Source organism: Vipera ursinii (assembly GCF_947247035.1).
Source record: "Vipera ursinii genome assembly, chromosome: 2".
Classification (NCBI taxonomy): Eukaryota; Metazoa; Chordata; class Lepidosauria; order Squamata; family Viperidae; genus Vipera; species Vipera ursinii.
The window spans coordinates 264,054,482-264,081,680 of NC_139513.1; the positions used below are offsets into that span (position 1 = coordinate 264,054,482).

General features: G+C 36.6%; 1 protein-coding gene across 2 annotated transcripts in view; it reads right to left on the reverse strand.

Annotated features, from left to right (window-relative positions):
• HOMER1 (homer scaffold protein 1) overlaps window positions 1-27,199 on the reverse strand; it is a gene marked incomplete at its 5' end in the record, with an annotated part of 69,932 nt that overhangs the window by 26,603 nt on the left and 16,130 nt on the right. The window contains 4 exons of one of the 2 annotated variants that reach the window (XM_083351670.1): window positions 5,363-5,502; window positions 9,068-9,160; window positions 22,710-22,841; window positions 26,298-26,454. In XM_083351670.1, coding sequence (XP_083207796.1) covers window positions 5,363-5,502; window positions 9,068-9,160; window positions 22,710-22,841; window positions 26,298-26,454 — 522 coding nt within the window. Of the gene's footprint in view, window positions 1-5,362; window positions 5,503-9,067; window positions 9,161-22,709; window positions 22,842-26,297; window positions 26,565-27,199 lie in introns of those variants that run through there. The other variant, XM_083351669.1, reaches the window with a different exon arrangement.

Sequence of the window (27,199 nt, forward strand, 5' to 3'; positions counted from 1 at the left end):
TTTGTAAAAAGCTGCATGCCTTTGATCACAGATGAGAGTTGCCACCAACTTTTCTCCTCCGAGAAAAGGACAGCAATTAAAAGATTGAAATCTGACACTTGTGAGAATATGTGTGCCTCTGCTTACAGAGAAATATATTGCCTAAATCTCATAGTGTTATGCAAAAAAGGACAAAAGGAATCAAGCAAAAAAATTAATGCTGTCTGGGAGCCCACATAGCTGATGAAGCAGTAGTGAAACAAGAGCTGAGAGTTTGAAGTGACTCAAGAAAAGGAATATAGTTGAAAGAAGGAGAAATGAGACAGACGGTATCAAAAAAATAGTTTGAGAGATTTTATAGCAAAGCTCTTGCTTTTAAATATTTTTAGTAGTCAGTAAAATTACACCAGACTCTGCAAACTATTGCTTTGAGATATATTGGACTAAAATTCCATGAACTCCTAGGTAGAAGGTTTTTAGCCTTTGGCTATGATATCTAGGCATGCTTCAGTTCCCAAAAGGTTGGGAAAGATAAACTATACACACAAAAATCTAAGCAAAATATATTTGTATGTGAATTCAGGCTATTTTCCAATAGCCCAATTTAATAACACAAATATTAAATCTTTCATTAAAAGGAGTCTTGTTCGACTATAGGGATCTACAACTTAATACACTAATAAATAATAACATGCAAATCAGTCTACACAAAAGGTATATTCTACATAAAGCCTTTAATGAGAAGAGCAAATTTGTTCTTACAGCAAGAGATACATATGCAGCATTATTAAAAGGTTGCTGTACAGAGAAGAAAGCTGAAATGGCCTTCTTTCTAGATATTATACCAAAACTAAGTACAAAAAAGAACAATCACTTCAAGAACCAAATAATTCTATCACTATAAATGTAATTGTATTTTGTGTATTTTCTAAAAGCATCCAATTTTATCCAAAGATTAATTTTGTTGACAGCAGGATCCTGAAATATCCCTTGTCAGAATATTACCCAAAAGTACAGCGCAGGTAGAGTGAGTATAGATGGTCTTTTTCCAGCCAATAGAAAAAATATAGATCAAAGCCTCCTGGTCATAAAAGAGATCTTTCCTCCTGTAGGCATTTTCTGCTAGATCCAATCCAGAGTACACTGTTGTAATTATAAAATCTTTATATGTACAGATGCATTTGTAAAACACATTCAGCAACGTCTTCAATTCATCAACAACTTCCAAAGAACTTCCCAAAACTCCAAGAAGCTGCTTTCCATGTACTTATTAATTTTCAGGATAGAAAGACTTTTCAATCAGAATGATAGCCGAATGTAGTTTTCTTGCAGGGAGAATAATACATTTAAAATATTTTAGAAGTATAAATCCTTGGTTGGCATTCAAACAAAATCTTTACACAGCTCTGTACAAGAAAGAGTGGTAAATTCACAAGCAAAAGCAAACATCATGTGTGTCTCTATAAGTAGTGTTTTTCTAAATCAGGACTCTGTATTAAAACTTTTGCTGGAGTTTTCAATCAAGAACACTGTATTACTGGAAATTCACTTTTAAAACATTTAAAAATATGTATTTAAAATTTATAAATTGTCAGAGATGATTTGTACACTCATATAATGCTTAGGGTATTTTCCCACAAAAACATTCTGATTATCATCTATGTTTTACCAATAATAACAAAACGTTTTGGAATTTTGCATTGTTGTATGATTTAAACAAAAGCATTTGTATAAACAAATTGTACCCTACAGAAAAGTTGTGCCACAATAAACTAAGTCTTTAAGGGTATAAGCTTTTATTTTCATGTAAATGATCTTACATGGTTCCTCTCTAATTCACACATTATCTGTATGGTAATAACCTAATCACTTTCTCAGAATAAAAAGCCATTCTTAGATGTTAAGCTAAATAAATCATTTGATATTGCATGATTTTTTTAAAAAACAAAGAAATAAAAGCTATTAAAGAATAGGGAACAAAGCCTGGGAGAAATTTATTGTAAATCACATCTTTGTAATCAAACTTGATCCATTAAAATGTGTTGTTAATTTTGGGATGTAAAGAGCAACTTCAGGAAGATATCCATTACAGCCTAAAGATAAATAGTTATAAAAACACTTCTAACTTTTCATGATTACATCTCATGTCCATTTAAAATTAAAAAGTAACATGTAGTTTAAGTCCAAGAGAATTTCTTTTAGAAGGGACAGAAAGTTGCCATAATTAAGGTTGCTACTTTCTTTAAAACAATATCCCCACTGCCTTTATGAGCTTCAAAAAGCCACATCAGATAGTTTAGCTTCTGCTTTTCACAGAAACAAGATGAAAGGCATCAGTGCAATAAGGGACATGTGCAATTTGCCATGTGTCAGCTGCAATCACAACTGGACTTCAACAGTTTTCTTTCTTCAGCTTGGTTCTTATACCTAATGCTGTACTTTTGGACAGGGATGGAGTCTTTGGTGCTCTCCTGATGTTGTTGGACTTAAAAGTGTGCAAAAAGTTTGAATTTTGTAACAGTGTTGACCATACAGACATGTTCCGAGCAACAGTGCCAGTCCTAGTCATGTTGCAAGAATTATTTCAAACTCAAAGTAATTGTTTTAATTCAGGATATAATGATTATAATGAATCAGGACTTCAACTACAGGTTCTGCAATCTGGCATTATGAAATTAGAAATATATAGCAATATGACACACATCCCTTATTCATTGCTTTTTCCAAATGGAATTCAGATTCAAACCGAGAATCAAAAAATCAAAGAGAATGTATTTAAGCAAGAGTGGTAGTAGCTTGGGGAATATACATATGTAGTCTCACCCTCCTCCAAACTGTTAAGCTCATTTTTTTTCCAAGTTATGTATGCACTAGATAGTTTTTATTTTTATATGTTATATGTATAGCCTGCCTTTCTAGTGTATATGCCTTTAACAGACCAAAGCAGAAAGGAATGGAATGAGACACATAGTTCTTACTTATACCTATTTGATAAAGATATGAAGATAACATTCTCAGACTTCAGTTTCCAATTAGAGTTCAACATACTTAGAAAAATACACAATAGAAAAAAATCTTTTGACTTTAATTGAAAGGGATATTTTTCTTATAAAAAATCCCCTCAGAATTTTACAATATCTCTCAATTTTCTCCCATGAAAAAAATTATTCAGGTGATATTCAGGGAAATTGTTTCAGCAGTGAACTGGTAGTAATTATAAAAACATGTATTCAGGCATGGACACATCTTTAGAAATAGTAAAAATTTATAGAATCTTAATATTTCTTTCCATTTGGAATAAATTTGCTATTTTAGAACTACAGCAGCACACAGCAATTTAACTAAGTAGATTCACTTAAAATATGTTTTAGGGCTGTGTTGTACACTATAAAAATATTTTTCAAAGTTTAAGCTCAATCCATTTACAAAAATATTAACTATTTCAAGACAATGGCTTATAATATCCAGGTTTTCTATAAAAAAAGACATTTGTTTCCTCCAAAAAGGTTATTTGCTATTCAAGATAAACTCTTTGTAATTAGTTAATATTATAGCAGGATACAGTACTATAGTAAAAATTGTGTGCATTTCTCATTATTGAAAAACCATGACTCAAATGTCTAATTGTTAAAGGTTTTTTTTAAAAAAATTGGAAAGAAGGAAACCAAATAGCCAGAAACAATGAATGATTTTACCTCCTTCCAATATTCCATACATGAAAAAGCTACAGCAGAATATTTATACCATATACTAAAAACTAAAATTTGCACATTTGAATCCATATATGTACATAAACATGCACATACTGTATATACATGTACATTATATATAATCTCCCTTCTTTTCATTTGATCTGCACATCCTTCATACATTTGGTCTGTAATTTGTTTCCTAGTCATTCTGTTGTGATCAATGGATGCTCCTAAAGATAGTGATTTGGTCAACCATGGTCCACATGTAGGTTGCCCTCAACTTATGATCACAATTGGGACCAAAATTTCTGTTGCTCAGCAAAGTGGTTGTTAAGTGAGTTGTGCCTGATTTTATGACCTTTTTTTACCATAGCTATTAAGTGAATCATTGCAGTTGAGCAAATCAGACAGCCAATAAGTGAATCTCACTTTCCTTGTTGATTTTGCTCGTTGGAAACTGACTGGGAAGGTCGCAAATGGAGATCACATGACCACCCCATCACAGGACACTGCAATCATTGTAAATACATACCAATTGCCAAGCAGCCAAATTTTGATCACAGGACCATAGGGATGTTGTGATAGTAATAAGTGCAAGGACTGGTCATAAGTCACTTTTTTAGTGCCACTGTAACTTCAAACAGTCGCTAAACAAATGCTTGCACGTTGAGGACTACCTGTAGTGCTCTTTAGAGTGACAGAAAAGGTGTAGACTAGGTTACCAAACCTAATCATATCTTTGCCACTTGCAATGTTCTCTAATAATAAGGACAGCATCTATTAGTTCTGAGACACATTTTGGTCAATCTGCCAAAAGCACAACCAAAAACCAATTTCACACTAAGCATTCTCAGACTATTCTATACAAACCAGAATCTCTAAAAACTACATTCCAAGCCAAAATATCGCTGTCCACATCCCACTAAATAGGAGGTACATGCAATGTATTGATATAGCCAATGTGGGTGTTATCGATACCATGTATATGTGAGAGATATATAGCTGTTTGGGGACATCTTAAGATTTGAAGAAATACATATTTGTAAAAAGAGTTTAGGAGCATTCTCAAGTACCTAAAAGGTCAGTGCACATTCATGGAGCACCAGAATTGGAGCAAGAGAAAGAGAAATGGTTCATACTTGAAAAGAGGATGACTAACTAGTACTTGGAATAAGAACGCTGCACTCTGCTATGATTTGTTGCAAGTATTATTTGCATTTTAAGAATCTGACATTGAATAAAATATCAGAGGAAGCCCTTTTAAAGCTATGGTATTAAAATTCCAGGCATTCAAATATTGCTTCCTATGTGAAGAGTAGAAATAAAGTGCTTTTACTGATGTATTTCACCACCACCCCCTAAAAAAAATCACTTGAGCCTTAGTTTAAATATAGTCCATGGCCAAGATGCATAGAGGAGAAGAAATGCAGACAGGAGGGAAAAATACCCACACTGGCAGAGTTATGATTCTTCTTTCTGTTGTAGTTCTCATCACTGAAGAGATCAGCTTCTTTTCTATATCAAACCATGTCATTTTAGTAGAGAAACAGCAAATAAAACAAGTTGTATTCATGGCTGTAGGCCTACCAATCATGCAAGATCTTTAAATTCACCAAATAAAAAAGAGGCAACTTTAACAAAAAAGCACATGTACATATTACTTAATAAGGATGTGGGAATGGAATCTGTACCTATGCGCAAATGGCAATGCATTCTGGGTTGGTTCAGCCCTTGGTTCTGAATTTTGTGTCACTTCTGGCATTGTTCTTTCATCATCTGTCCCATTAATGCTCTCCGGTGTAAGAGGAGATTGAATATCACCTGCAGATTCCTTTAAAAGAAGAGGAATGGTTACATATTTCATTTCTACACAATATAGTTCCAATATATAAAATAAAATGCTACAGTTATCAAATATATTGTAGGTCTTAGAAAATATCAGTATTTAGTAAGCTACTGAACCTTTAAAGCAGAATACAAAAGGAAGCTATTTGTGTGCACATCAAATAATCTCCCATCTATTATTTCAATCAACTAATTATGCCAAAATATGTTCTGTTTCATGTAGCAGCATCTGAGGGTCAGAGCAATTCCAACAGTGTTGTGGTGTTGTGATTCAAGGCTGTTCCCTTTTCTATGTGCATTGTGATGATGAGCATACTAAGCCTAAAAGGGCAGAATTTGTGGCACAACATCACAGTGCTGAGTTCCTCATTCTGAGGGCCTAAGAATGTGAAGGTGCTATCTCTTTCTCTTCTAATTTTTGACAGCAATAGTAAAAATCTTACAATGTAGAAAAAAGGAATATTCTACCAATATACTATCTGCATTCATGTTCTCCCAACTGAAACTCAGAGATGAATGAATTCATTTACCTTCACTTTTAGCTCAGGTGTCTAAGAGTAGGAACAATTTCAGGATTGTCCTGTTCTAAAATTTTTCATCTGCTGTTTCCATGTGGCACTTTCAAAACAATTCTAGATGGATGGACAGATAGATAGTTACATCCTCATGAACTGAGTTACAGCAGTGTTGCTCAACCATGGCTGCTTGAAGATGGAGGGACTTCAGCTCCCAGAATTCTCCAGCCAGCTATGTCCCCCTATCTTCAAGCGGCCAAGGTTGAGAAAAACTGGGCTAGACGATATACCGGGTTTCTACTTATGTTCCTATAAAATTTAGAACTGTGCAGTGGTCGTCATATTGGAATCCAAAATAGTTCTGTCCTCTAAAATGTGCAGGTATAGCATAGTCTTTCTTTTCATTTTTAAAGTGGTTGGATGGATGCTCACATCGTGGTCACATGGCAGATGGAAGGAAAAACTGCAATCCTGGGAGAAGAGCTGCTTACATTTGCATCCTCCAATATTTGGAAGCATCTTTTTGAATTCAGTCTTTGGAAGCAGATTTTTAGTGGACAGCCCTAAAAGAGCTCTTAAATTTAATTTAAAATTAATAAATTAAAATATAAATAAAATTCAATTTCAGTTTAATGGCACTCTCATCTATCTTTGTGGTAATTTCCATGATCAGAAAATGTCACAATTTAAATTATGAGTTCAGATGAAAATATACAGTATTTCAGAATTTACTAATTATCAGTCAAATTTACAGTACATATGCACTGAATTTCAACCTTTAAAAATAATGTGGGGAAAATATTTATTTCTTCTTTCTGAAGAAAACAGAAATACACAGCATTCAGATTTCTCTAATTAGCAAGGTACTTGGGCCATGAATATTCCAAATTTCAACCTTGAGGAACATATTTCAAATATCTGAGTATAGATTATCATTTCTCTTGTAAGAAAATTCTATAAATATCCATTTTTTCATCCTTTTAAAACAGAGTTCTTGCTCTTCAGAATATTCACATTGACACATTTATGCAATATACGCAGTGCGCTTAACTAACTTAATGCTTTTAAAGTCTAGTCTTGTGTTAATAAGAGTGACAAAAATATCTATTGTATGAATAAATATCAAAATAGCTTAAAAAGGTCTAATTACAGTACATTTAACATACTATATAAGCAAGACAATCAAGACAATGTTTAAATCAAGCAGTGCTGCACTCTTGTGGGGAAAAGCTCATCAGCTCAAAATCCATTATGATATAAAATAATGGCCAATATTTATGGCACCACATACTCAGCCAACTGTTACCTACCTATGTCCCAGCTACGATCTGAGAGGTATTTAGGGATTAGAGTATACGTATAGAGTAAAACAGATGGAGTATAATGAAATTAAAAAACAATGCTTGATAACACCTTTCACAGTAAGTGCAAGATGGTTTTACTGTAGATAAATAAATAAAAAAACCATTACAATCAATTGGCATACTGTGTTCTTCTCAGTCCGGTCATTTTTAGAACTTTAACAAGAGAAATAGCCTGAGGCATTTGCTATCCATTAAAGCTCAGGGCACTTACAGTTTACATATTGCCTAGACTACTGCATTAATTGACCCACCTTTGGGGTTATAGTACTTAGTAAGAAAGTGATTGCTCAAGCAAATGTCTCAATAAAATGATTAGTGTGGCTATACAAAACCTTTCTTCTACAAAGCATTAAAGCAGCCACAGCTTTCTCCCAGGCTGAGCATGTTCAGCTGCAGGAGATCCTAACAGAAAGGTTATCTCGGCGTGTAGGTATAAGTATAGAGAACCAGGGAAAAGCTTTCAAAGCAGCTTTATGAACTGTGCAAATCATGTAGCTCCTTTATTCCTTCAACGCAGGTGCTTTATTTCTGCTAACTTGCTTTGCAAAGTACCCTCTTTCAAATGCTTTGCATGCTTTGCAACCCCAGTGATTAGTTCTCACATTTTATTAAATAGAAGGAACCAAATTCAGCTCCGCTTAACAATATATGGGTTGCCTTCTTCCATATTTTTTTCCACAAATTCCCAATCTAGCCAACAGCTATAAGATTGATCTGCCTTGACTTTTCAAGATCAGAAAAGGATGTTGAAATGTGAATATCAATTTGCACGTGGTTCAAACAAGATCCACAGGAAGAATGAGACAGCAATCAGAAGTAAGAGGAAATAAGGATACTGAAAAAGGAAGAATTACAGGAAGAAGAAGCTGCTAGTTTACAAGGTCATAAGGAAGACAAAAACAAATGAAGAAAGTTGTAACATGAACATCAAAACAAGAGGAAGTGAGTCAGGAAGGAAACATTTGTATAAAGTAAATAGCACAGGAAAATGTTAAAACCTCAGGAAGATGGCAGGTGCAGAGTCACAATATAATCCCATTCTATTTTGTATTATTATTATTATTATTATTATTATTATTATTATTATTATTATTATTATTATTATTATTATTATTATTATTATTATTGGTTTATTGAAATGTATTGGCCATGCCACTCCAGTGGACCTTGAGCAGCATACAAAACTGGAAAAAACCAAACAGCCAAAAATATTAAATTAATATGTTGTACATTAATAGCATGCACACACAAATGGAATTTTCAAGTGTCTGTCATCATGCAAATTCCCCCCCTGTGGATACACATAATAGACACCATGGAAGCAAACTAAGAAAAATAAGGCCTTGCATCCCATAATGGCTATATATTCAGGCTGAAGCAGAATATTTTTCTTTGCATCCTATATTCATTCAAGGATCCTTCTAATCTCCATAAGGTTTAGGAGGAATGGCTTATTCCAATGTATAAATTGCTACAACCTTTGCAGAGTGAAAAGCTATTATCTCTTTATCTATAACAGACATACAGTACCTGGTACAACAGGCATAGGACTGAAGCAGCCTGCATGAAACTATGCAGATGAATGCTCAAAAAGTGATATTTAATGGGTAAATCAAAACTACATTCCAAATTAATTATACCCATTTTTAATCATAAACTAGGACAAACATACCTGTGATGGTGTACTTGTTAATTCCATCTTTTCTTGGGATTTTTCTTTAGCTAATCGTGCAGCTTCTTTAAATTCCTGAAATTTTTCTGCAAACTGAAAGCAAAGGTTGGCTAATTACATTTATTTATTTATCAAATTTACAACATACAGCACAGGGTCTCAACAAAATCATGAAAAAGTAGCAAAAATATGAAAAAGGAACCAATATAATAAAGCCATTGGTTGGAGGTATATCAAGACATAATTGCTATTGGAGAAGAAGACTTATAGTCCATACAAAGATTTCTCAATTAGCTGAAAAAAATGGGACATCAAAATAGAATATTTGTGATCCATTATGACAATAGCCAGATCAGCCTTTTGGATAAGACTATTAATAACTATCATGATTGTTAAACAATAATCATTTAAAGATTACATAATCTTGCCCTACCAACAAGAACCACTCTCCACAAAGGCTACAGATATAAATCACTCCTTAAGAATGACAGCTCTCACCTATGAGAAAATCAGAAATAATGTTCTAGATCAAAGTTAAATGCAACTGCTTGTTGGAATCAGTTTTCTTGCTGTGCTTCACATTTTTTTAATGACCATTTCTTATAAGATGGTATCTAAGATCAGTGATAGTTGCTAAATTTTGAAAAAGCAAAGGGGGAAGAAAGCTAAAAGAAGCTAAAAAGTTGTAATGAGCAGCAGTGTTCATTACAAGGGAAGGCTAGCTCTGTTGTGGATAAATGTTGCAAGGGTTGGGTGAAAGATTAAACACTTAGGTGTTGTTGCTGCAGGCATTGCCTCTGTAGCCATTGTCTATGGAGATTCTCAGATCATGGTTGTCCTAAAGATGCTTTTTCAACTGGAGTGGAAAAAATGACGTCCAGTCGCTTTTTGAAAAAGCACCTTTGGAACTCTTGCCATTGTAGCTAGTCACAGATAAGAAACTGCACAGGGAAGATCTATGCTTAGAAAGCGTAAATAGATGGGAAGGACATATGATTGGTCATTGCCTTACAGTCTCATTGGCCCAGACTTTTGAATTAGAAAACTATAACAAAGATAGTCAGGAATGGCCAAGTATGGCTGTCACCCATCTCTGCCTACTGACTGATTTGGGCTGTACTGAAATGAAACTGTTTACTGATCACTCCACAAAGGTCACCTGCTGTCTATTGTAGTTTGGGCTATAATAAAAAGAAATTGAGAATTACTCAAGAATATTCTACATTATCAGACAATCCCTTGCTTCACAGACAGTACAGAAGGATTAAAAGTAAAGTAATTCAAAGTGTTAGGGTTAGTTACCTACAAACTACAATCATTGCAAGGTCATCTCAGGGTCATCTCCCTTATGACCATTGCACTAATTGCAAAAAATGCACACAAAACTTTATTTTCACCAAATCTATAGACAATTAAGAGACATTGGCTAAAAAGATGTGCCACAGTGTCATGCTTGTATGCCATATAGTATCCTGTCTAAAATTGATTTGGGCTCTTAGGATCAGAAATAGAAAACATTTAGACAATATAACAAAACAGAACAGGAATATCCTGCATTGAAACACTTTCCAGAATAAGAAATATTCCGTCTCAGATTTATGGCCATAGAATACTATGGGGCAAAAAATAAGACAGCTTTACTAAAAGAAAAAAAAGAAAGAAATTAAGTAGATTTTACTATTGAATAGTTTCACTTTTAACAGGCTGAAAATGGAGACATCCAGCAACTATCTTTGATCTGGAATATAGCTTTCCCTTTCAGAGTTTTGCCCTAGCAGTCACCAATATCCTTTGGCAGTATAAATCACAACAGCTCCTCTTAGCTACTATTCCAGATGACTAATTTACCAACATTTTAAATACAATAATTTCTGTGTTTCGTTTTCTCTTTGGAAGAGAATCTTTTTGTTTTACTTTTTATCTACATCAGTAGTACACATATGCGATATTGAACATTTAGGAATGTTAAGTTCTTGAGGTTACACATTTGGTGCTTATTAGAGTAACATCTATGAACAAATATATAAACGAGAGAGAGAGAGAGAGAGAGAGAGAGAGAGAGAGGAGGGGGAGGGAGGGAGAGGGAGAGAGAGAGAGAGGGAGAGGGAGAGGGAGAGGAGAGGGAGAGAAAGAGAGAGAATCAGTTCTGGTGGACCTAAGGAAAATAATCCACTTTAGTAAATTTTTAATTAATTTGATGCTACTGGACTCCAAAAAGTTCTGGGAAGTTCACAGAAACCTGTTATATCTATGCGATGAGCCATTTTATGTATTAGTGTTTTCTTCTGCATTGTTTTTATTTGAGAACGAAATTCATTTCTGAAACATGTTTGGATCCAATAAGATCATTTTTGTTTATATTTTGGACTTCTCCCTCCCCTTTTTGTTCTTTTGTAAAATTAGCCAGAGCAGATCAAGCCATTGGAATGAATATTGTTGTGGCCAAAAACTAAAGCAACCAAATCACTTTGAAGATACAACATAATTTTATGAGGCATGCAAACAACAAAAACGTATCCTGGGACTTCCAGCAAAGCATTGGCACCTTTCTGAACAGTCCTGAGAGCAAAAGCAGAACCACAGCTCATATAACTTTGGTCCACCACATTTCAAAGATAAGACAAAGAAAAGGGCAGATACAGTGTAAATTTCAGCATGAGGCTGGAATAGTTTATCCCTTCTTCTTAGGTCAGCATGGTAGCTCTACTATCTTTGAGATGTAGTTCTGACTAGAAATGGTTTACTAGGCCACAAGGTTCCTACTTGGTTCTGTTATGTACTGGGCTATTAAAGAATACCACGTGGGTTGCTGGAGCAGCTAACGGCTCTCCAGCAACTCAGACTACAAGTCTCCTGTGCTGCAATTGGCTAGCTCCAGGCAGCAATGGTTGATTCAAACCTATTGGCTGCCACCTAGGGGCTAGACTATATATTGCACCTAGTTGCAGCCTTTTCCCCAGTACAGTTTCTGCACGAAATAAACTATGAGTTACCTTGTACTCAGCTTCGCGTCTTCATTCCTGCGCCAAAGAACCCGCTATTTAACAGTGGCGACGAAGGTGTGATCCTGCTTCACTGATTAAGAGTTGAAGTCTATGAGGGAAAGACAGTGCACACCGGAGGGAAAAGGCATTTCCCCCCCCCTCAAGGTCGGCTAGCAAGCTACGCTAGCGACCTCATGCTCAGTGGACTTATTCCCTGAGCCTGGAAGCAGGATCCGGAAGAACGCAGAAACCAGCAAAAGAATGCTGAAGGTTGGGAAACTGAGAGAATTTGACATGAAACACCTGGAGGAATGACCATCGTATTTATCACACGTAGAAAACTACCTCAGGGCCAATCAGATCGCGGAAGAAGGACTGAAGGCCGCAATGCTACTCTGCGTGTGCGGCCCAGCAACCTTTGATTAAGCTAAGAATCTTTTCACGCCGACACCGATCAAAGCAGTCTACTATGCAGACCTCAAAAAGAAGCTAACCGGGCACTTCCAGCCCAAGATGTCTGAAATGGCTTGGCGGTTCAAGTTCAACCAAAGAGTGCAGCAACCTGGTGAATCAGCTTCTGAGTTCATAGTGGGCCTGAGGCAGGCCACATGCCTTTGCAAATTTTCGAATTTAGAAGAGCAACTACGAGACCGGCTTGTCTGTGGCCTACAGGACAGAACGATTCAGCAGAGACTCTTTGCTAGGTCAAATTTAATGTTTGCTGAAGCACAAGATGAGGTGATGGCCGATGAAGCTGCTGGGGGCGCCGTTCAAACTGTACAGCCCGCCAAATCGACAAAGTTTGAAGAAACGGTCCACCGTGAGGACGCCAAACGCACCGAAGAATTCTCCAAAGAGGAAGAACCTGAAATCAACTAACTCCAAAAGCAACCCAACACGCAACACCAAAACAGCCAGCAGCGAGAGGACAATTATAAGGCAGTTCTCTTACCGAGATGTAAGGGGTGCGGTGGCAACCATTTTTGCACCAACTGCAGATTTTGATCAGCCACATGCAGAGCTTGCAGAAGGACAGGCCACATCACAGTGGTTTGCAGAGCCCGCCAGAAAGACCGGCCATCCAAACACCAGTCGGAAGAACCGACTAGGAGAGTTACTGGGGCCCAGGGTCCAGTTAGTGTGGGTTTTTTCAGAAGCCGTAGAAGCTTATGCCGCACCGGGGCTTGACACCCCCTCAAACCCAAACTTAAGCTCATGATAGAGCTACAAGGAGTTCCATGTAAGATGGAATTGGACTCTGGCTCTGCAGTTTCAATTATTTCTCAAGACACTTTTAACTTCGTGTGTAGGCGCAGTAACAATTGAGCCAAACTAAGACCCTCAGATATAATCCTAACGGATTTTCAAAATGCTCACATTAAAGTTATGGGAGAAGCCACTTTGTTGGTAAAGTTTAAAGGGTTTTTGGGGCACCTGGATGTAATAGTAGTAGGGGGCCAGAGAACGAGTCTCATTGGACTCGATTGGTTTGATGCCTTAGGTATTCAGATTACTGGCATAAACCGGATGCAAACTGCAGACCTCGCATCAGTATGCGAGGAATATGCAGATGTTTTTGATTCAACCCTAGGTACATACACAGGCCTACCTATCTCATTTAAGTTAGATCCCAACGTAGTTCCAATCAGGGTTAAGCCTCATAGGGTCCCCTTTGCCTTAAAACATAAAATTGATTCTGAAATCGATAAGCTCGTAGAACAGGGCGTGTTACAGCCTGTTGATGGTGGGGAGTGGGAAACTCCTATAGTCACTCCACTTAAAGCCAACTGGGAAGTTCGCATTTGTGCTGACTATAAATGCACTCTAAATAAAGCCCTCAAGCAACACGCTTACCCGGTCCCAGTGGTCAATCATATTTTAGCCTCGTTACAAGGGGATACTATTTTTGCTAAACTTGATTTAGCACAGGCTTATCAGCAATTGCCGGTTGATGAGGCCACAGCCGTGGCTCAAATGATCGTGACTCACAGGGGGGCTTTCAAAGTTAAACGCTTACAGTTTGGAGTCAGTGTTGCACTGGGTATTTTTCAGGGAATCATGGAGCGTACACTCAAGGGTATTCAGGGCATCTGCCCTTATTTTGATGATGTTCTTACTGCAGGGGAATCCCCAGAAGTGTTGGCCAGTAGGCTCAGGGCTGTCTTGCAGAGGCTTTGCGAAGCAGGCCTCAAATTAAAAAAGAACAAGTGTAGTATTGGGGTTTCTTCAACAGAATTCCTGGGTTTCCGAATTGATGCTAACAGCATTCACCCCGCTGATTCTAAAGTGAAGGCCATTAAAATGGCTCCTAAGCCCAAATCAAAAGGAGAGCTACAAGCATTCTTGGGTCTCCTAAACTTCTATCACACATTTCTACCTCATAAGGTAGCAATAGCAGAGCCCCTCCACAGGCTTCTAGATAAGAAAGCTCCATGGAAATGGACTAACTTACATGACAAAAGTTTCCAGGACTTAAAAGCACTATTGTCAGAAAAGTCCACTGTAATTCACTACAGTCTAAACCTGTATGTCTTGCATGTGATGCATCTCCCTATGGGGTGGGGGCAGTTTTAAGTCACATAGAAAAAAATGGGAAACAGGTTCCTATAGCATTTTACTCAAGGACATTGTCCTCTGCTGAGTGCAACTATGCTCAGATTGACAAAGAGGCCCTGGCCATCGTTGCTGGAATAAAAAAATTCCATGACTATTTATATGGCAGGGATTTCATGGTCTACACTGACCACAAACTTCTGATGGGACTTTTCACAACAGACAAACAAACCCCCCACATACTATCTCCAAGAATGCTGAGATGGTCTATTTTCCTATCTGCATACAATTTTAAATAAATTCACAAACCGGGCAAGGGAATGGGCCATGCTGATGGCCTCAGCAGACAACCACTGCCACTAATGGATCCAGCTCCAGCTCCAGCTGCTAGAATATTGTCCATACAGGACATACCTGAATTTCCCCTCCATGCAGGGGACATTGCTGCTGAAACTGCCACAGATAAAATACTTAGTAGAGTGTTGTCATGGGTATACACGGGCTGGTTGGAAAAAAGTCCAGACTCAGAATTTCAGAGCTATTTTGTCAGGAGGCATGACAAAGGGTGCATTTTATGAGGAAACAGAGTCATAATTCCCACTTCCTTAAGAGACAGGGTTTTACAATCATTACATGAAGGCCATCCAGGCATTGTCAGAATGAAAACTGTAGCTAGAAGCTACCTCTGGTGGCCTGGCCTTGATAAGGACATTGAGGCTCAAGTCCATGGTTGTTATACATGCCAGCAATCGAGGCCTGAAATGCCACAGGCTCCAGTTCACAGGTGGGAGGAAACACACACTCCCTGGTGTAGGGTTCACGTAGACTATGCTGGGCCCTTTCAGGGACAGCTCTTCCTTATAGTAGTGGATAGCCACTCAAAATGGCTGGAAGTAATTCCAGTTCCTAACATGACTACTGCTAGGACCATCCAGGTGCTGAGAAAACATTTTGCCACACATGGGTTGCCAGATGTCTTAGTTTCAGACAATGAGGCCCAATTCACTGCTGCTGAATTTCAGGCCTTCCTTAGAGCTAATCCATCAGACATGCAACGTCTGCGCCTTTTCATCCATCTTCTAATGGTCAAGCTGAACGCATGGTGAGGGCAACGAAGGAAGCACTCAAGCGCATTGTCACAGGTGACTGGCATCACAGATTGGCAGATTTTTTACTCTGCCAGCATTCTACACCCTGCACTGCTACAGGCAAAAGTCTTGCAGAACTACGTTGGGGGAGGCGTTTGATTACTAAACTGGACAGGTTGCATCCAGATAGAGTGTCAGCTGAAGCCTCTCGACCAAAACCCCCAAGGGGGCTGCACATGGGCGATTGGGTTTGGGCCAGGAACTATGGTCATGGGAATCTGTGGGTTCCTGGTCAAATTACCAAGGCATCCAGACCCCTATCTTATGAAGTGGGGTTGGAGGGAGGGCGAATTGTCAGATGACACATTGATCAGCTCAGAAAATGGTTTCCAAAATGGTCACTAAGTGACGACTGCATCATAAGTCCCTCCCAAGGTCCTCAAACTTGCGGCCAAGCCAGTCCTCACATGGACTATCAGGACTTTTCCTTCTTAACTGAGGCAGAACTGGAGGGAGAACTGGGGAGCCCTGGAGTGCAACATGGGTCCCCTGAAGGAGCAAGCCAACTGAACTTCAGCAACTGCTGTGCCTACTCTTCCGAACAGTCTGACTCTGGGGTGGGCAAACCTGGAGAGGCCAGCCAGAATACATCGAATCCCCTTGACTCAGGAGCACAAAGGGACACAAGTCTACCCAGCCCACTGGGTAAGCTGGTAGACCACAAAGTGATGGGAACTCCAAGATGTTCCTCTAGGGCACACAAGCCTCCTTCATATCTTGCAGATTACGTTGTAAAATAAAGAGCTATATATTGTTGTAATTCCTGTTGCCACTACACTACAGAAACTAGTGTTATGATGTAACTGTCTAATAGTGCCATTTTTGAAGCCTATTCATTGAGACGTTGTTTAATAACATTGTAACCTATATTATCTTTTTTACTTTTATTATTATTATTATTATTATTATTATTATTATTATTATTATTATTATTATTATCACTTTTATTTTAGTGTGTTTGGATAATGAGTCTTGACAATTGTTGAGACTAATTGGTGTTATTATTGTCTGGTCTAAGAGGGGAGGGTGTTATGTACTGGGCTATTAAAGAATAATACATGGGTTGCTGGAGCAGCTAATGGCTCTCCAGCAACCCAGACTACAAGTCTCCTGTGCTGCAATTGGCTAGCTCCAGGCAGCAATGGTTGATTCAAACCTATCGGCTGCCGCCTCGGGGCTAGACTATATATTGCGGCTAGTTGCAGCCTTTTCCCCAGTATAGTTTCTGCATGAAATAAACTATGAGTTACCTTGTATTCAGCTTCGCATCTTCATTCCTGCGCCAAAGAACCCGCTATTTAACAGGTTCTTTCCCCTCTTCCCACTTAGGTCAATTCATTTGCTGTGAATGTTTTCTTACCAGGGCACTTTAAGCAGTTCTCATGTGTAAACATGCACCTCATAGGTTTGGTAGTGACTGCAGCTCACATGTGTATGGGTATAGGTTACCTTTTGCTAACACAATATGCATTGCGTAGCATTTTTTCTGAGTAAAGCATCCTTAGTATAATACCTTGGTCTCAGAGAATAAAACAAATTCTCCTTTATGTGCTGATTGTTTGTTGCAAATGTAGAGGCTATTTCAGGTGACAAAGAAATAGAGGTTTCAACTAAATGTTGCTATTCTATTATCAATCTCTGTGTGATAAAGCTTTATATTTCTATTTAGATTGATATACCAGACTGAAGTCAGCCAGACATACCCAGTACAGGTAGTCCTTGACAACCACAGTTGAGCCCCAAATTTCTGTTCCTAAGCAAGGGAGTTGTTAAGTGTGTTTTCCCCATTTTATGATCTTTTTTGACATGGTTGCTAAATGAATCACTGCAGTTGTTAAATGAATCATGTGGTCATTAAGCAAATCTGGCTCCCCCCATTGACTTTGCTTGTCGGAAGCCCGTTGGGAAGGTTACAAATGGTGATCACATGATCCCAGGAAAATGCAACTATCATAAATACATGCCAGTTGCCAAGCGGTCAAATTTTGATGCTGCAACAGTTGTAAGTGTGAAAACTTTCAGTTTGTTGTAATGTCAAACGCTCATAAATAAATGGCTGTGACAACCATCTGTATTTATTTTGGAATATGCTTTGTTGCCAAAAATTACCTATTCGGTTCAGTTACTGGTATATTGGACTTCTTTCCACATATCTCACACTGGCTAAGTTGGTCTTAATTCAGCAATTTCTGCAGGACCCAGAAATTAATAAGAACACTTTCTTGCACTTTGCTGAATGTTCATGATTTTTCTTCATCTTTACAATGTTAACCATTCATTTTCAAACTTCAGCTTTCTTATCATTTATTTTGAGCACAGCATTCTGAATGTTATTGACATTCCTGTACACAGTATGTTTAAAATCATTTTGACTCAGAGGATATAAATCACAATCCTTTGTGCTGAATCTGAAGCTTCTCTTTCTTATTTGGAGAAAGGCTCCTTAGGAGAAACAGAATCTTTGATTCTAATTATTATGGATGGTGGGAAGATATTTTTTCGGAATTCATGGTCTAATATATATGCCTGTCAGTACTCCTAATTACATATCTCTGGCTGTTAGTAATTCTTATATATTATTTACACTTAGTGACGGGGGAACAGAGAAGGAGAGCACAGGACAACAAAGGATACATAGTCATTATCATCCTTACACTTTTATGAAATACTCTTTACAGTGGCCTGTGTGGAATTTTTTGGAATTATAGGCAGTTCTTGCTTAAAGGCAGTAATTGGGACCAACAACTCCATTGCTAAGCAATGCAGTTACACAGCATATCACATGACCACATCAACTTATGAAGGCAGTTGCAGCAGTTCCATTTGTTAAGCAAATCCCAGGGTCATATGATCACCATTGTAATGTGTTCCCTTTGCCTTTGTTTGCAGAAGTTGCCAGTGAAGGTTGCAAATGGCAACTATGTGACCGCGGTATACTGAGTCTGTTATAATTGTGAGCCAGTTGCCATGTGCCCAATCACAATCACGTGGCAAACACTGCAACTACGAGGATCAGTTTTCAATCTCCTTGTGCAGAACCATTGCTAACTTTCAATGGTTGCTGAACAAGTAGTCGTTAATCAAGGACTGCCTTTGTGACACTATAAAATTATTTGGAACTGCATGAAACTATGGAACTATTTATCATGGCAACTCAGATAAATATGTAAATAAACCCCAGGTATAATACTTTCTTTGGAACTGAAAGCTTAACATCAAGTCACACCTCTAAAATTCATACCTCTCTCTGGAAAGGCTACATGCCTTAACCATTTCAAGATATATTCAGAAAGTATGGCAGCTACTCTTCCAACATTCAGAAATGCCTCCATAAGTAAGTTGTGGTTAGTGCAATCTGATTTGTGCATTATATTACAAACATATTTTAGGTAGTGAAGGGAATACCTAATCAGTAAATACAAGGTATTTTGTGATACCTTAAAAATGCATGTATAACAAACATAACAGTTAACCTACAGTATGCCTGATCAATTAATTAATATTTAAGGTGCCACAAGATTCTTACAGGTAATCCTTGACTTATTTTTATTTATTTATTTAAATTCCATTTATATCCCGCCCTTCTCCGAAGACTCAGGGCGGCTTACAAGCTTAGCAGTAGCCTTCATTCTATGTATATGCCTGCTTATTAGGGCTTTCACCCCCCCCCCAGCGGCATTATTTGCCCCCAATTGAACCCAGAATTACAGTCATAATTCATAGTGGTTGTCAAGAAGGTCACCACGTGACTGTGCCTCGTTTTAGGATCTTTTTTGCTGTGGTTGTTAAATATATGACACAATTGTTAAGTGAACACTATGGTCCCTAAGCAAACCCGTTTTCCCCAAGCAAAGTAAAAGTCCAAAACCAGCAAAAAAACCACCAAAATTGTGGTCACATGGGTATGCTGAAAATGGCCATAGTTGTGACTGATGGTTTTCACGTGGTGGTTTTCTTGCAGACATTTCATTATCCAAACTAGGTAACATGGAGCCTTGGTGGAGCAGTGGGCTAATGCCTCCTTAAGTAACACCAGCTGCCTGCAATTAGTGCAGGTTCGCATCCCACCAGGCTCAAGGTTGACTCAGCCTTCCATCCTTCCGAGGTAGGTAAAATGAGGACCCAGACTGTTGGGGGCAATAAGCTGACTTTGTAATAATGCCGCTTGGGGTATGTGTGAAAGCCCTAACAAGCAGGCATATACATAGAATGAAGGCTACTGCTAAGCTTGTAAGCTGCCCTGAGTCTTCGGAGAAGGGCGGGATATAAATGTAATAAAAATAAAAAAATAAAAAATAAATAAAAATAAAAAACTTTGAAAACTGGCTATAGCTCTGGGAAGATCCATCTTAAGTTTGAATGGTGGCTAAGCTTGGACTACCTGCATTTGTATTCAATATAGTCTTTTAAATTAACTTGTTCCCAAATTTACTTCCAATCATATTTTAAAATATGCAAAAATATTTAATTTTCTTCCAAATAAAAATTGTACATTGTTAGTCAAGGTAATTCAGGGTTCTCTAATCTAAATCCCTCCTAGAATTCATATCAAGGCTAAGAACTCCTAGCATTTTTAGGCTGGCTTTGATATATTCTCTTCTATTGAATTCTAAACAATTCACAACTAAGATTTGTCCTGCTGCTTGTCCAAGATCCTAACAATGATTTTACACAGATACCTAGGAGAAAGCAGAGAACTGTGGAATATTTGGTTCAGAAAAAAAATTATGCTTAAGAGAGTGAAAGTGTTACTGATAGTCCTAACAAGAAGCATGATGGAATTAAGTTACAAGAATACAGCAAGACGTGATAACTTATGAATGAGGTCCAAGAGGGCATAAAGATCAAACTAATTAGAAATTTCAAAAAGACAAACTCCTCTACATAATTAGTGTGAATAAATAATACTGGATCCCATTAGTAATTCTAATGCTAATAGTAAACTTCTCAATATACTCTGAGATGGAGAATAAAATCAGGGAGCCACAGATGAGTGCATTTTCTTAATAGATACTTTTAGGAACTAATACAAAATGGAATCTTATTGAATACAGTGAGATTTAGACCACCATTATAATAAATGTATTGTATATACTAATTAAAAGAAAGAAGGATTCCAAATAAGCAGATTCAATTTCAACTCTTTTTCAAATATTATCATTGAAAGAAAATATAAGAAGGATCAATTCTTATAATGACCTTGCAGGACCTGAAGCATACAGGTGAAACTCGAAAAATTAGAATATTGTGAAAAAGTTCATTTATTTCAGTAATGCAACTTAAAAGGGGAAACTAATATATGAGATAGACTCATTACATGCATTACATTGATAATGTGAACAAGAACACTGTATGGTCAGCTTTATAAAAAGCTTTCAACCAGTTTCTCATTAAATGCTCCTGAGCCAATTTAGGGGATAAAGAAATCAGTATAGATCATTAAATGGCTATAGATTCAATGGATCAACAACATTATCTGATTAAAGATTTTAAAATAATCAGTAAAAGTAATTAGTTTTCAGAATGGAGGTGTGGAAATAATTGGATCCATTTAGAATCAGTATTGTGACTAATGCTTTTTAAGTTCATAAATAATTAGGATATGAAACAGCAAAGCATTTTGAAAGGGTCTCTCAAAGCTGTAAGGACATCTAATAAAGAGGCAGTTAAATATAATGAAGAGGAGTTAAATATAAACAAGCATAAAATGAAAAACAAGGCAACTGCCTCCCCCAAATTCATATATACAGTAGTAGAGTGCTATAAATGCTGTTAGGATCTGAAACAGCAGCGAATGATCATTACCGTATAGAAAAGCTAACTGAAAAACAGTTGAAACAAAACAAATCCATTAGGAAAAATAAAATGCCAGTCTAATAATACTTTTATAATGTACAAGCGGTTTGATCTACTATAATTTTTCCCTATATTTCTAGATCTTGGATTATAATTGTATAACATACTGTAATTGTAAATAAGCTATGAGTCTGAATTCTAGCTTAGTAAGTGCTTCCTGTAAAGCTACAGCTAAAATCTTCTCTTTACCATTACTTCGGTCTATATATGGGAGTTTCTGAAATGAAAGTAAGCAAATATTCATTTGGACATTTAAGTATTCTTTCTCAGGGAATAAACCTATACCTGTCCATATCTGATACATTATAAGTGCCTACAAATTTTCAGAAACAAGATTACATGGAAAATTAAAGGATAACATTAGTCTCAACTCCCAAGCCAATCTGAACTTTTCATTGAGTATTGAGTGTTATGTTCTGTTCAGCCATGGCAGAAAACTGAATATAGCAAGTGATTAAAGCAGGTATACATAACTAAAACAATTAGTTTCAGATCCCATGAATGCAGTGATACAAAGAAACAAGGCACTGGTTTACAAAAATTTGTAAGAACATCCATTCCACACACACAAGGCCAGTTTTTCCACATTATTATCATCATGCTAATAAGATGTGACGGTGCTTTCATCTACACAAACATCCCAAATGGCTATCCAAAACTCTGAAATGTCAAGCATAAAAACATTCACATGGAGGAAAACAGCCTAGATCCAAACACAAAGCTCTGAAACCTTTAAGAATTCTAAATTTAATCTGGGATGTTAATAGCCAATGATCATTTTATATATGGCTGTTTGTTTTAGTAATCAAGTTCATTTTTGGAACACAGTCAAGAAGGAGCATTTTTTTTAAAAGTTGAGAAGCATATATAAGAGAAATGTTTGGAATTATTATTCCCAAACCATAATTAAATTTTGTTTATATGAATTGGAGGAAGACATGCAACTTCAAGGTTTATTTAAGAGGTCTCTGCTTATTAGATAATATATTTTCAAAAGTAAACTGCATTAACTTTTTAAGAGTGTTATAAAAAAAATATCTTTCTTTTTGCATAACTCTGACCTGAGCTCCAAGCAATCACATACCTGGTGGAAATACCTACCTTTGAGAGATGATGCTCAGAGGAAAATCCCAAGCCATAAACAGTATTTGCTCTGCTATCTGCCCATTGACCAAACTTTTGTGATGTTTTTGTGAATGTCATGTTGGGAGTGATGGTACTATTTATTATTGCCTGTACACAGAAAAAAATATTATAAATAAAACATAATCATAAAGCCATTTGGGGAGTGTTAATTGGCTGCTGCAGAATAGAGTAAGTTTCAGACTATTTTGCCATTCAAAGAATCACCTTCTAAAAACTTAACTGACATATTCACAGACATACTCTGCTCCATTAGCAAGTTGAAATAGAATCTGCCAATGGATGGTGGGAAATTTGTGATCAACTGCAGTCAGCAAAGATAATTGATTCTATATTGTATAAACTCTTTTCAATTTGTCATTATGTTGTTATTACATGAAAAGAATCTGGGGTTGCATCTTGTCCCTTTCATTATCCGGAGAGTGACCAAATGTTTCAAAATTTATGTGATCATAGTAAGAATGTTGGTACCACAGACTTTCTATTAGATACTTTCAAAATGTGAACAGTAGGGGAGTATACTCGATGACAACAAAGATCAAGAGATAGGTATTATTTTCTTCATATGTTTATAACTGCATGAAGAACAACTGAATACTTTAGAGAAGAGTTCTTTTTATTCAAAATATATGATTGACTACAGTGTGAAACATAACTGAGTACTGCACCTTTGGTCTGATCTGATTCTTATGGTCATTCATTTTCCCCCCCAGGATATTCCTGTATCTAATGCCAACTTAGCAAAAAGGTATATTAATAGAGGTTTCATCTTTCTGCCAGTATGTATCATCATTCTAAAGTATACTATGTTTAGTGTTTTATGTTAACATTTAAAAGAAACTTACTAGACTTACTAAAATATGTTTGCAAACTGTAAATATAGTGTTGGCATTGGAATTGAAGAATTGTACCTCTCCTTTGAAAAGAATTTCCAGTGTATTGTTTCACGCTACATAATGGATACTATATGATAATAGAGTAATTCCATGGGAAAAGCTACTAAATGGAAAAGGATGGTAAGTGAAAATTTGGCTGTGCAGATGCTTGACTATTTCTTACTCCTTTCTAATTCTGGATACGATGTCTTGTTATTCCAGATTTTGATTTATTCATTATTGTACACCATAGTTCAAAAATATGTAACATGATATCTTCTGATAGGGAGGAATGTTAACCTCAAAGATGAATTAACTGTAAACTATTCTGAATTCACACACAAACACACACACACACACACACACACACACACACACACACACACACACACACAAACACACACACACACACGATTCTGGTAAGAACCAGACTTGCATATGGAAGTAACTGTCTTTGAACAACATTTTGACTAGTGCTATGGCACAGAAAGAACTAAGGATTTTTTTTTCAGAAGTCGCAAGATACTGTGTTTTGTCTAAGCTGCCAGCTTGAATTCAATACATTGTTCCATCTACAGCTTCTTAGATAGTTTTAAAGGCGCTCTAGTAGCCCAAATGAGTTGCTATATTTTTGCCCAGGGAGAAAAAGAAACACATAGTACAATTATGGCACTAAGGAGACTTTTTTTGATTAACTCTTGAACGTTAGGTCTAAGCTTTTTCCATCTAAATCCACAAATAGTGACCTAAAAACAGCTTTATTAATGTTATCTGATTCTGAAATCAATCTTATTCTCTCACACTATTTGTCTGCCTAGACCTTTTAGCTGTTTGTATATCTTATAGGCTCTGGCTTCATGTGACTTTTATCCCATAGGGGAGAAGTTATAATTTTTTCTTTAACAAGGCTAACCACAGTTTAGGGAACAGGTTTATGGCTAAAAAGCCTTCACCCAGAACCATTAACTGTGAAACTTTTCTGCAGTTATTTGAAGGTTTTATATATTTAATGGTCCAAAATGTACCGCAAATAAAATGCAGCAATTAAAGAAGGCTAATTTTAAAGCAATAATGAGTCTGTCATTACACCAGAGTTGTGGGAAGTTGATACCTATAGGCAGATCAGTTTCTTAATCCGAAGGTCACCTTCCATAGTATTAGAATCATGCTTATCCCAGAAACATAAACATGACTATTCAGCAGAACTGGATATTTTCAGTGCATTCTAACTCAAAAAATGCAACTTATTTCAACGAATGGCGTTTCAAGTGGGATAAATATCACTGACACCCTGAAACTTTAATGAACATGTATTGGTATTTTTCACAATGAAAGTAGCTTACTTTGTCCAAATGAGGAGCTGCTATCATTTTTGGGGAAAGGAAGGAAGGCATACTTTTTGCTTTTTACATTTTGTCATTCAGTAGTTGGTGCTATAATAATTGCACAAACTAATTTTTGTATGAAACACTGCATTTTTGTCCAATTATTTAAGTTTTCATATACATCAATGAAATTGTATATTAGTATCAATATCCTTAAAATACTGCTTTTCCCATACTAACAAGCTTCAGTGAAAATTTCTTTAATTGAACTGGTATACTGTAAGAACACTGGTCTCCCATAATATTGAGAGTCCAGCAACTTAATTTTTTATGCAAATAAAAAAAATCAACCTCATTTTTAAGAAGCTCAGGTCCAAAGCCAATTCTCCACTACAGGCAAATGACCTAAATAAGGATGTTAAACAACAATCACTGGTCCTTTACATTTGCCCCTTATGGGTATTGACAGATACAACATTTTGTATATTGTTACTCTTGTCTTGTGTTAAATTTTAAATTATTATAATTGTAAAATATTTGAAACAGGAGATTCCATTTTAAAATTATAATTGTACATCATAGCCATGGCTAATGTTTTAAAATATTCAAATGGACAGGAAGATGGAATTTGTTCCTATCGTTCCATGTTCTAGTGAAAAAGGATGCATTTTGGAGAGCTGTACATGTATCTACAGTACATACAACCTATTTACGTAGATTACAATCCAAGAACACTGAAGGGGCAAGAAATGAATGGGTAGAATATAATGTCATTATTCACTTGACTTGCTATCCCAAATGCTCATACAAATTGTTATTTTTTTCATAAATGCCTTTTTTAAAATAAAAGTCTTCTTTTCCTGCAAGGGACCACACTTCTAATTACAACTAAACATTTACACACATTTGTATAATGAAGCTACAAATTATATCTCTCTCCATATGGTGTAATATCACATTTCCAAGTTCCTATCAGAAACGTTTGGCTATTGTTATAAATTATTTTACGTTAAGAATTAAGTGAACAAAAATATGACTACTTGGATACAGATATACATTATCATTTCAAACAGCAGCTTTTAGCTTCTTCTCTTTTTAAGCTGAATTTCTACTCATACAAAAAAACAAGCAAGCCACGCCTTTTTGAACATCTGTCAATGGTTTATCGGCACAGATAGAAGCATTTTTAATAAAGTATGATTTTGTAAGCCAACTTCCAACAATTGTTGCATCATTCTGGATCACATATCAGTGAAATACCTTGAAGTATGTTGAAAGGAAGGCATCTATGCTTCAAAGTTAATGCAATTCTATTTTATTTTGGCTTAAACAATCAAGGAGCTTACCTTTGAGCCATCCAAGCTGATAATCCTATAGACGTTTCTTGTGCTGTCATAGAAATAGGACACAGTAACAGCATGCTTGCTGGTGGGAACCCAGTTCTTCTTTGTATTTGGGTCAATTTGGAAGACATGAGCTCGGGTGCTGTAGATGGGCTGCTCCCTGTAGGGCAGAAAGTAAAAGTGATGGATCTGGTTTGGACGTAGTATGACTGTACATGGGTCATTGGAATATTTCATCCATTGGATCCTACTAATGACTTCACTTTGCATCAGTAATAAACTTGCCTTCCTAAGTCTATATGATTTCAGTGTAGCACATGAAAAGTATTCAGAGAACTGCAAGTCCATTAAAATAAATTGAGTGGCCAGCTGTACAGTCAAATAAAGGAGACGTATCTAAATATAGAGGCATTACTGGTATACCACCTCCTCCTCTACCCTCCTCCATCTGTCAGCTTCTTTAAATATGGGCTGTCAATATTGCAAGTTTTTTTCAATTAAAGGTCACCTAATTATATGACTTATTCTGGTTTATTTAATTTATTATTATTAAAATTAATATGCTATTTCTGATCATTATCAATCTTATTGGTGAAATATGCTTACAAGGACTGATCATGCTGATAGTGGGGGGAAAGAATCCAATAATATCAATTCCTGATCTGTTAATAGAACACATTCCCTTTGCTATGCTCCCTGTGTTGTAAAGATTTGGGGTCACCCAGAGAGTTGGGGAATTTTTAAAAGTATCTGAATGACGTCTGATAAAGAACCCTTCAATATTTTCACACTAATCCATTTTCAAATATCAAAAATATGATTTCAGCAATAAAAGCTGGAAACGCCATCAACAGAAAACAGAAACACAAATGAAGAAATACACAGATCAGAGCAGAATGAATTTA